Raw genomic sequence first — 12,227 nt, forward strand, 5'->3', positions numbered from 1 at the left:
GATTTTTTTTATTTATGCATACTGCTATCAAACAAATGCATAGGAACATAAACAAGAAGGGTAGTTGTCCACTTTTCCACAAAGCCGTGCAAGTGAATCAACATATTCAAAGTTACCACAGCAACAACAACAACCACAAAAAAAACAAAACAAAAACAACAGCAATACTGTAACTAGTAATAGTATGTTAAGCTGTCACTCCTGCCATGTGAAAGATGTGCTATTGTAAATGTCATCACATGCGGCTGATAAGGAGCGTGTATGCGCGTGCGGTGTTCGTGTGTCGTGTTTGTTGTCCTGCTGAAGTGGTACAGCCCACGCGGGTCGGTCGGTCGCTATGGAGAGGAGCTCCCCGCGAGCGCCATAGAGAGCAGGGACTAGCGAGGAGCGGATCCGACACAGACACAGAGGAAACATGGAGAAAAGACCACCGCTCAGGAGGACTTTATCAACTAACGGACTGCGACTTTTTACATCACTTTTCATCGTATTTACCTGTGAGTTTTTGGCTTTTTAAAAAAAAAAAAAAATTCTACCTGTGTTACTTTTCAGAACGCTGAAAGAAGTTGTAATGGAGAGTGGAGTGTCTTCTACCGTTACTTAGACAATACGACGAACCTTCAGCTGTGGATGTGGACTCTTTCTGCCCTATCCAGCTAGCTTTATTTAAGCTAACGGCTCCGGTCTGTGGGCTATTATCTTGATGTTTCGTTGGTGTGAACTGTGAAAGTATTTCACCGTTCATCCGTTAGCTGTACCTCATTTTCGTCCCCTATGGAATGCCACATCGTTAAGATTAACTACTAACTAACTAACCAACCAGTAACTAGTGTTAACTTACACCCTATTGAGCAGCTGCTATTTTTACACAAAGCTAACTAAATCAGAGTTTCATGCTAATTCACTTAAGCTTCGCTCGAAACTTCAACTACAGCGGTGATTTTGCGGCTATGAATTTAAGCTAGGCGTACTTTCAGTAGTGTCACATAATGACTTGGCTAGCGTTACGTGGGGTGTAAAAGGGAAATACCGGGTAATTTCTCTCCCACTCAAATCATCAGAAAGTCAATGAGAAGCAGCAGTTATTCGTGGCGTATTAAAATAGCCGAGTGATCTAAGAGGAGCTCCTTTGTGAAAAGTTGGCCAAGTGGTTGCTGGACATAGATGGGGGATGAACGTTAACTATGTGAAAGAGGAGAGGAGAGGCAGCAGACTCCTCCGTTTTGGGCGTGAGGGGTGGCAGGGGAAATGAAGACATATTTCAAGGGAGGCACTGCAGTCGCAGAGTCTCTAGAAGTATTGACCTGCAGTTGGGCTGCATGCCAACCAGAGCACCTTCCAGTCTCACTGTCCCGAGTGGTGCATCTGGAAAGCTTTGCTATATCCCCGTTCTGAGCCAGGATTACAATTCACGACAGGCCTGTTATGACAAAAGAGGAGACAAACATAAATGGATACTGAAGTCAATGCTGCCCAGGGAAGCGTCATTTGCATCCCCCTCTACCTCCCTTTAATGCAGAGAGGGCAGTGAGAGCTTTAAAGATGCACTATAGGGGTTGCAGATATGCATAGGCAATAAAATTTTGCAAAAAACCCACTGGCAACAATACAGAAGGACTGACTGTGGATTTTTGAGTCACTATCAGTATTTATGTGAAAGCAGTGAAAACAGTAAATACAGTAGATCAGGGGTGTCAAACTCATATTCTTCTGGGGGCCACATTCAGCCCAGTTTAATCTGAAGTGGGCCGGACCAGTAAAATAACGGCATGATAGCCAATAAATGATGACAACTCCAAATTTTTTTTACTGCAAGAAAAAACATTCAGTTATGCCAATATTTACATGTACAAACTATCCAAACAAAAAGAATGTGAACAACCTGAAAAAAAAGAAATTTGTTTAAAAATGTGAGTACAATTTTATCAATATTATGCCTCAACTTATCATTAATACATGTGTATTACAGATCAGATCTGCAGAGGCACAAAACATTTAGTAACAGGCAAAATATTGTTGAAATTGCACTTAATTTTCTTTAGACATTTCAGGTTGTTCATATTTGCTCAGGTTATTCACATTTTATTGTTAAAGGATAGTTTCTTAATATAAATATTTTCATAATTTTTCATAATTTTTTAATGTTTTTTTGCACTAAATCAAGGAGAAAAAATTGGTGTTGTCATTATTTATAGGCTATTATGGTATTATTTTTGAGTTCGATGCCCTAACTTGCACTTTGCAAATTCATCCCGCGGGCCGGATTTGAAACTTTGGCAGGCCGGTTTTGGCCCCCAGGCCACACGTTTGACACCTGTGCAGTAGATGATTTCCTCCTTTTACTTTGAACACAGGTCAGGTTGTAATAATTCCACTTTTCAATTGCTGCTGAAATATTTTAGATTTGATCAGCAGACATCTTTATCACCAGTGGTTAAACTAGATAAGCATGTCCTTTGCATTTTTGGACTGCAGTTTCTTGGTAGTTTTAGTTTTATGCAGATACTAGTATATGACAAGTAGACTGATAGTGGATTTTTCAAGTAACCATCTGACAGCTGATTATTCAGCTGATATCACCACTTGTGTGGAGAAAAATCTACAATGTTCTACTTTTGACTTCATTACAAACTAGATAACTGTGGAACTAGACATCTTAACTTAGGGAGGGGTATTTTATTGCTTATTGAAGTTGTATAATCCAGACAGTTTAAGTCAATTAGTCGTGATATCATTAACACATGCCCTCTTCCTAAGTAATCATAATAATAATAATAATAATAATAATAATAATAATAATAATAATAATAATAACAATAATTTAACTACCTAAGGAGTGAGGGAACTTTTTAAACACTTTTTCAGGTTTAATATATTCAGCACTCAGGCAGAATCAGTGCCATAAACATTATATCTGTATTTAGATGAAGCAAAATACAAATATCCACCCCAAATAAAAATTTGTCAAGTTGTCAAAGATGTTGACTTTGCTTACCATTTTGACTAATCAACAAATTTGTGCACATCCCTTCTGTAAATAAATAAATCTAGATCAAATTCAGGGTAAAGAATCAGTAAGTCTTGAACTAAACATCAAACTGACTATCAGATATCTAGGTAACCTAGTGCAATTTTTATGTTTTGAGTTTTTTTCCCTTCATAGTAGGACTGGGTGTTCAGACCATCAGATCATGTGATGATGTATAGTAAGGATCCAACATGTGAATGGCAATTTTATCACCTCTTATAAAATGGACGCAAGTTACTACCAAATTATAGCTTTTCCTGTAGTTTTCTGTTCTTTCTGACTTTGTTCTTGTTGTGACTACCCATTTAGCACCATTTTGGACCTTTTTACAATATGTTCACACTATCTAGATGAAGTAAACACGAGTACACATTTTCCTGTACATACATCTGCAGTGTTTCCATTAATTACCTAGACTGTGGTGAACCAATTTGTCCTCTCAGACGGTTTTATAGTGAATCTAAAACGTTTTTAGACTGAACATAACTCTTAAGCATCTGTGTAAATCAGACTCAGTGCATGTTGCAGTCCAGAAGTCAGACCAACAGGCTTAAGGTAATTAACACAAATTACACAAACTCCTAAATATCACCCTAAACAGACTGAAATAACATTATGACCTGTGCTTGCTACATCAGTGCTACAAACCCATTGGTTAATGCAACACCCTCCTCGCAGCACTCTGTAAAATACTGTAATTACACTAATAAGCGGGTCATTTAAGACAAATATTACAATATTAGCTGAGTAGGAAACTTTTGGCAGTGCTGTTATTTACTTTTTAATGACACAATCTATATAATCCCTTTGAAAAGTAGGTCATATGACAAATTAAGATTGATCACAAGATCTTGAGATTGCCAGACCCTACCTCAACGTCAGCACTTCCAGTTTGGAAGCCTCATATTAACAATCTGCCACAACTGGAGCCAGGTTCTGCTGATACCGGTAGTTTGTAAAATGTCCTATTGGCGGAGGTCAATCCAATCACTCTATCTCTAACTAGTATGCACAGTAGACTTTCACTGACTGTCAGGCATTCAGAGTTTATGCACACATGCGCACACTTAAACATATTTTCACTGTGTCTTCTTCATACCGTGCTTTTTCTGTCTGTAACCACAAAACACTGGTTCATAAATCAACATAGAGAGCAGATAAACAATGTGTTATTGTAAACTAAGCTGATTAGCTTCCACACATATGCTGTTGTGTGCCTCATGTATGGAGGTTTTCATTTGTCTCAGTCAAACTAACCAGCAAACTCTCCTGGTAATGTGTTTTTAGAGTTTTGACTCACAAGCAGGCATATGGTTGAACCCATGTGACCCAGGCATGCTGTTGTGTTTAGTGTGCAGGGGGACTAGTGACAGTTTAGCTGTTGGCTTTTTCTTTTCTGTGTCATTATCAGATTCCCTGTAGTGGTGATGGGGTTGTGAGGAGGGGATTCTTTCAAGGCGTGGCCAGAGGCTGTGAGGTCTGTAATTGAAGACCGTAGTTTCGTGGTTTCTTCTCTTGGGGCCACATGATTCACAATCTAAATAAATAATGTAGTAATGGAGCCACCGAAATTACAGAGTCAAAATAAAAATAGATTTGAAAACACAGAACACTGACTCCGCAAATTCAGACTCATAACTGCTAATGCACTTTAGCGGTTATTAATTGACAAATTATGTACAGTTGCAAGAAAGGTTTATCATTAAAATATATTGGAAGTAGCCTCCACCAGCAGGCTTAGGGCAGATCAGGTAAGGAAATTAAAGGGAAGGAGGTGTTTGGGTGAGTTAATTTAGGTCTGAATATGTAGATGTAGTTGTAAAGAAAATTTTAGGAACTAAAGAGACTAATGTCAGAATAAATTTACTAGATTCTCTTAATAGCAATTAAGTGACATTGGGGTTTCTTCAAACATGATTTGATGTGAGCTGACTTGTGGGCCACTGACATCATTACGTCAAAATTTGACTGATGACTGGATTTAATTATTCATACTGGTTGTTTGCTAAAGAATTATATGCAAGAGGGGGCTTTTAAGTAGTTTCAGGATTTGGGTGTGCATCTGTGGGTTGCAGCTGTTCTCTCCATCTGATTCACTCATTTGATCTTAAATCTTAGTAGTGAGGCAGCCGGCTGAAAACTCCTAATCACATTAAATGAATGCAGTGTTTCTTTTTGAAGGGAGGCCATCAGCAGATGAGGGTAGTGCTTTATTGTGGGAAATGGCGGCTGTGTGCGGGGTTCAGGGAGCAGCCTGTGGTCACCAGCTTCTGTTGACTCTACCCTTTGCTTCCTCTTCCCTGACAGATGTGACTGTCAGGGGCTCTGTTAGGCAAACTGTCTCCTGGTGGTCCCTTGTGTATTCAGAGCAGCATCTGTCAGTGTGTCCTTATCCACAGACTTGTATTTAACAAGGATAAATAAAACAACAAAGTTTGTGACATGGTGGCCTCTTGTCAATAACATTATGAGTCAGCATTTATGAATAGTCCATTAGGATTAGCACCGAGGTCAATTCACTTCCAGTTAATATTGTTTAATCCTGCCCTTCGCAAACTTGTGACCCAAAATTGTGAAAGCTTTTTATTAGGCCAGCCATCTTTTTTTTTGTGTGTGTGTGTGTGTGTGTGTGGTTTTTTTGTCTGTTTCATTGGTTGTTTTGCTCATTTTCCTCCTTTTATTGATTATTTTTCTTATTTTCTGTTATTTTTCTGTATTATTTTGTCATTTAAAAAAAAATCTTGCTTCTTTTGTTCCTTTTTGCTTGTTTTCTTTTTTTATTTTGTCCATTTTGTTGATTTAATGCAACAGTTCTCCATCATTAAATTAAATTCTTAAAACATAAATAAAATATGTTTGATCTTCATTCTTATACACCTTATCTTTTACCTTAAAGAGATACTGTGATACATTTTCAGTAAAAATGGAGGTGTTATATCAGTTAAGAAATTTTATAAAGTTTGGGTCCCAAGGAGATGCCCCATTTCTGTTTTGAGTCTTCAGATAAAAACACATTTGTTAACTACTGGTTTAGTCTGTGAGTATGTGAGTGTGTTTTGTATGTTTGCTCCCAAATATTCAACAGTTGAGATATTTCATATTTTAACAGCCAGTTTTCAATTTTAAAATTTGACTATTTCCTTTTTTTAACCATACAATGGGGAACAATATGTTAGACACAGCAGAATCAGTGAAAACTATTGATTGAGTTTAATTTGAACGATGAACAGAACATTTTCTCTCTCACACCCTAGCTGTGTTTGGACAGGAAGGTCATCTTTAGCCCAAGAACTGTTTCCACTCAGTATCACATCTTACCATATAATATGATTAAGTGATCTATAAGCATAAAACAACATGTGCATTAATACTTAAGTAATAGGCTAGTTCATAACTTACTGGCACACAAACAGGGGCTTCCCCAGTCCTCCCTTCAGAACCTTACAATATACAATCTCTGACACTTAACATCCGACATCCTCCCTTAACAGGATTGTAATTTTGACAAATATGAGGTCAAAAATCTAAATTCATACAACTGTGACAGAGCTCAGCCTCATTTTTCCTGAGCAGACAAGCAAGCATAAGGGCAAATGAAAAGCATTTTTTCCACAACTGCAGCATTTCCACTCAGGTTTTTTAAGCACCCAGTAGGGTTGCATAATTAAATGAGTAATAAATTGTTTGTAATTGTAAATAAATATGTTGCATAGTCACTGTCTGGAGGTAATTCACAGCTCTATCCTGTTACGTGTTGCCATCCCACCCTGTGAACTTTGAGAAGTGAAATCATGATAAAATATGAATAGCAACAAATGTTTCTGATGTGTGCCCCCCTAAACTTCCAGCCAAATCACCCCCCATCAACACCACCACTAAAGCCCTCTAAGAACCTAGTGAAAACCCTGATAACATGGGTTATCCAGCTATGTACTGTCCTTATAACAGCATCACGGCTTCACTAGTTGAATAAAAATCCCAGCTGTGCTTCAGATCACTGTGTAGCGACAGTGGGGTGAACTATATACTGCAATTATGGGCAAAAAGTGAAGTCTGCCCACATTCATAACCTTAGATGCATGCAAAACCTTTCCTGACTGTATCCCCCTCATTGTTAATATGCATTTCAAGTTGAGCCTGATATATCTTATTTCCCTGAGCCATAGAGCTCTATTGTACAAAAAACTAATAACACATCCATGAGTAACACTGACAGACTGACTGTCGTGCGTCCTCGTCATTATGAACATGGGTACTACCATTCCTATCCACTGTCCTGCTGTTTAAACATTTACCAGCAAGCTAAATGTGTATTATTTCTGAAAATTGTTAGCCACAAATGTAGCACTTACTGCTGTTTGAACAACTGCTAAAATGGTGCAATGCCCAGGTGTTTTAGAAAATTGTTTCACGAAAAAAATAGTTCCTGTTGAACAGTATATACAGTCTGGGTTTGGTTTGGAGATGAGGATCAAAGATACCTAATGAAGCTGGATACATTACCCCACAGTTGGTTTTGGTCTTTTTATGGGTGCTGTTGGCCATAATAAAAAATAGAAGGCCATCTTTGTACCAATGTTTTGGTTTATGAGCCAGTAATAATGGATTAGATGTTGGGTGGGTCTTTTGCTTGATCATTTTGAGTCTACTTCCTCCTAATGGTTGTACCAGGAGTCAACAGTTTAAATCAGCAAAGTGCATGTGAAATTAGCCATGCAAAAATGGAAGGGGAAGGAAAAAATGCAGATAAATACATTAAAAATGCAGATATTAGTAGTGCTGTTCAGTGTGCGTTAGCTAGGGTTCCTTGTCTACTGAATAAATCTTACAAAGACAGGAATCAGCAATTTTATTCACTGAGTCATAGGAAACTGCGCCATGTAAATGGCTTCCAGATATTTCCATGGTTAATTACCTACTGTGAATGAACAGAGGGAAACCTTTTAAACCTTTTTTTGCATGCTGTTTTCACGACTCCAGGTTTTTCCCCAAAAGAACAGATCACAGTATGCAACTAAGGTTAGGGTCATTTGGATACACTAGGTCTTCACAGTCTATATTATAGAGGGGTACATGCAGGAAGTGCACAGTCAGCAGTTGCATCCCCCAGGAGAAGAGCACCGGGGTTATGGGAAACAGGTGTGGCTGCTTTTCAGCACTCAGTCTTAGATGTTTCACTCATTCAGCTGTCAGGTGGTTATGATGTTTGGGATGAGCACACAGTCAGTTGTATGCACTGACACACCCCTACCACCCAAGTGGAAAATTATTAACACCCACCAGCTAAACACTAAGCAATGTTGGCTGCAGCAAGTAAGCTTTTAGTTCTGCTGTTTCATTTGCTTTTACTTTAGAAATTTTGGCATGCAATACACAAGAGCAGATTGAAGGAATCCTCCAAATGTTTTACTTATCCAGCAATTGACATGGCACACCTTTTGATAAGATACAGGCACTATACACTCCAATTGTTTATTCAATCACTAAACTTTTAAGCACGGATTTTTAAAGAGGATTTATTATTTGTACTGTACACACTGTAATATTAATGAGCTTTACTATGTGGCTCTTAAAACTGCTGGATTAAACAGTAAAAAAAAGCCTAGAAGTCACTATTCAAGGGCAGTATGTCCAAAACCCTAAGTGAGCAGGAAGTGGTCATGTATATTTTATGTACAATAATGGGTAAGCTCATGAATGACGGGCCAGAACAGTGTAATAGGCATTTGAGATCTTGTACTAGTCCTAGAAGAATTTTTCGAGTGTCTATAGCTGAAAACAGACTCTTTTCTAGTGACAAATCCATAGGTTTACTACAACATTGAGAATAGATATTTTGCACTTTAATTATAATTTTTCCCAGCCTTAGCATTGGACCTTAATGTAGATCTATGGCAGTAATGGTTTAAGGAGTATAGCACTCCTTTCCACACTTGCTGAATACTGCTGTACATTACTTTTCACATAGACTGTACAGCTGAGGTATAGTACTTCTCTTGGTTTAAAGGTTTGTTAATAAGACCCAACAGAGCTTTGAAGGAGGCTCATTTCTTATATTTCTTTCGGTAGCCAAGCTGCTGTTTCTCACAGAGAAAGAGTCATAGGTTACCGCTCATTCCTGACAAATGTGATAGCTCAGTGTGGTTTCTATTTTTTGCTTCTCCTTGAATTATGAAAGAAATTGGAACAAAACAACCTACTTCTATTTAGGGCTTAAAAACAATATTGAAAGATCAGATATTCCACAGATTGCATTACAGCTCAGAGCTATAATACCAAATGGAATACTATTGCCTTTATGTACTCAAAATATTTGTCTTTCAGATCTAGTTGAGGTTCTTATAGGAATGCTATGTCATGCAACTTAAGGCACCTGTCTCTTATTGGTTTTTGTGTTTTTTTGGATTTTACATATATTTTAAGGGCGTGATCTCTGTATTTACTGGTTTCAATGCATGTCCATCTTTGAGGCCATTGTAGATATTTTGGTGTTTAAAAAAATTATTTATTTGTTTGTTTATTTATTTATTTATATAATCTGTGACAGTTATACACAGCACCTAAATCTCCTTGTTCCCACTTTTCAAAGTGGGTGGTAAGCCTAAATCAAGAGTGACGCTTTAATCTGTTGCAAAAACAGGGTGAGAATAGGTGACAGGAATAGTGGGTGTGCCTGGGAAATGAACTTCCTTTAACTAGGATAAATGCTGGTGAAAAATGCCACACTGACCAAACCACTGTGTACTGACCTCTGCATATCGACAGTGCAGAAAAGGGTTTTTGCTGGGCTGCTTTACTTCCTTCCTTGATATGTGTGGTCATCTAGATTGAGGCTGTAAACAGCTTTGTCCATTCATGTAGTTTCACATATTTGTATAGATTTTATGGATAAAAGGAGCTGCATCCGACCTTGACAACGACAAATGGTAAACTTTAAAACAGTGAACAGTAGTAATGTATCATACTTTACATGTAATACTTAAACCACTTTACGTAAATTACATGAGGAAGTAACCAATAACGTGCTGTAGGTTCCCTAAAAATATAAGTTATTGCTTGTTTCTGGAAGATGTAGGCGCCATTCAAAAAAATCTAAAATTAGTTAATCATGGGAATAATTTTGAAGAAAAACAGTCTAATTCCCTTTGGGGTCACTGTGGCATGTGGGAAACTATGTTTCCATTATGTTAGATGGTCAAATGAAAGTACAGTAGCCCATTTAGACCTAGTGAGGGGCAGTGAAGTCTGTCATTAGTAAGGAACCCTTTTCACTCTTCTCTGCAGTCTCAGTTATTGTGGACATCACCAAAACCTGATATCTTTCAACTTTAACAAATGAAATGAACTTGTGTTTATAACACTTTATATGAGAAAACTACAACATATTTCATTTTGTAATGATTTTTTGCTGTTTATGCTGGTTTTACGCCTTAAGCATTGTTCAGGACACCCACATCGGGAACAGCAAATTTCTTTTACTCTGTTAAGGCATTGTGAATTATTATCTGAAATCAGTTACAGATACTAAGCCAACCACTTGCTTGGAAAGTACAAAATACTTTACATATTTGTTCTTTAAGTGAAATCACATACAGTGGTTGAAAAATTGTGTGTCTGTTGAATTCTGAGACAAATGAGAAGAGGGTGTTTGGAGCCACTCAGCGACAAAAGAAAGGACAAAAGGGGTTCATCTGCATTTGATGAGTTAGCACTTCCTGATTTGGACAACATTTCAACCTCAGTGTAACTTTCAACAGTACTGTGCATCCGTGCACACTCTATTAGCATCTTTACGTCAGAAATGTCACGCACTTAAGCTCTAATTACTAAAGACACTCGTTGTGACCTAAGTACTTAAAAAGAAAACTGACAAAATGAAGTTAGCCTTTTCACATGGCAGACTGAATTATGTCTTCCCCTGTTTTCTGTGGCATAGTGTTTCTTTAGCAAGTTGTCTTGTTTGTTCCAAATTCCTTTACATTTTCTGGCTGCGGGAAAAGTGGACATTACTGGCCATCTCAGGGTCTAAAGCATTGTGCGCACATACTAAAATACCTCAAACACCCACAACAAACAATAACAGATCCCACACAATACATCAGGACGCTGCAGGAATGTTTGTGTTGTTTTAGTACACAGTGGTAGACATTGTCCTTCACAAGTCCTACACCATAAGCACAAGCCTTATGAGGGGTAGCAACCTAACCTTGACACTTTGTATGCCAACAATATTGATCTTTTTCTTTCAAGCACTAATATTTAATCAAATGTGACTTGGATGAGAAGGTCACAGACATCTACAGGGCTATATATGAGCAAAAAAGGGGGTTTGAAGAGGACAATGACATGTTAAAGAGGCCTGCCAACCCCCTTTTTTAAAGACCTGTCAGCCTGTGTTTGTCTCTGCCATGAATTAGTCTACTGAGAAAGCCTCACACCCTGATAACACAATGCTAGGAAGGAAGGAGGGAGATTAGAGTTGGTGTAGAGACTAATGTTTCTTCACACTGCACAAATATTTCTTACGATAAAGGCATGCTACAAATCAGGCAATTCAACACTTGGCCTATCCTGTCTTAAAATGTCTCTGATTGAGAGTCGATCTCACAGAGATAAAGCAAAGGTCCGGTGGGTTGTGTTAGGCATTCAGGCATTGTCTGAATTTTTTTCACCCTGGTAACCTCTTTAGAGGGTAACAATACTAAACAAATGGCTTTATGTTGCCTATTGACTTCATTGAGTCAGCAGTGTTTAAAGGCACACATGACTCTCAGAAACTGCAAGCCCCAGTGGAGCAGTTATTAAGAAAATTCCCACGTTACAGTGCAGTTTACCAACAATCGCAATTTGTGTTGCAGTGCTCTGTCTCTGAATTGCTTTTTCCAAGGTTTTTCTCTTTTCCCTGATGTGCTTTTGTGCCTTCTCAGAGATATGACAAGATTAGATTCTATTGTTAGTGCAGCTTTATAGAATGTTTTTTCTACTTCTGCATCACAGTTTCATATAGATTACACTGGCTGCTGCAGTTAGTCTGCAGTTTGTCAGCGCAATTGTCAGAAAGCCTCTACGCCACCATGCACTTAAAGCATGTTAATGAACATCTGAAAGTGACCTTTGTTGTCAGATATAAACATAATAGTCCACCAGCATTGCTACCCTCCTGCACTTGACTAAGAGACTTTAATGCCTGGAAGGAGTT

The 12,227-nt window shown here is 38.1% G+C and overlaps 1 protein-coding gene across 2 annotated transcripts in view; it reads left to right on the top strand.

Moving 5' to 3' along the window:
* The first annotated feature begins 372 nt into the window (after positions 1 to 372).
* Positions 373 to 12,227, top strand: part of nectin3a (nectin cell adhesion molecule 3a) — a 31,644-nt gene continuing 19,789 nt past the window's right edge. For both annotated transcript variants that reach the window (XM_030152730.1, XM_030152731.1), the window contains exon 1: positions 373 to 497. In XM_030152730.1, the coding sequence (XP_030008590.1) occupies positions 416 to 497 (82 nt within the window). In that variant the 5' untranslated portion in view covers positions 373 to 415. The remainder of the gene's footprint in view (positions 498 to 12,227) is intronic.

This window comes from Sphaeramia orbicularis, chromosome 13 (assembly GCF_902148855.1).
Source record: "Sphaeramia orbicularis chromosome 13, fSphaOr1.1, whole genome shotgun sequence".
Classification (NCBI taxonomy): domain Eukaryota; kingdom Metazoa; phylum Chordata; class Actinopteri; order Kurtiformes; family Apogonidae; genus Sphaeramia; species Sphaeramia orbicularis.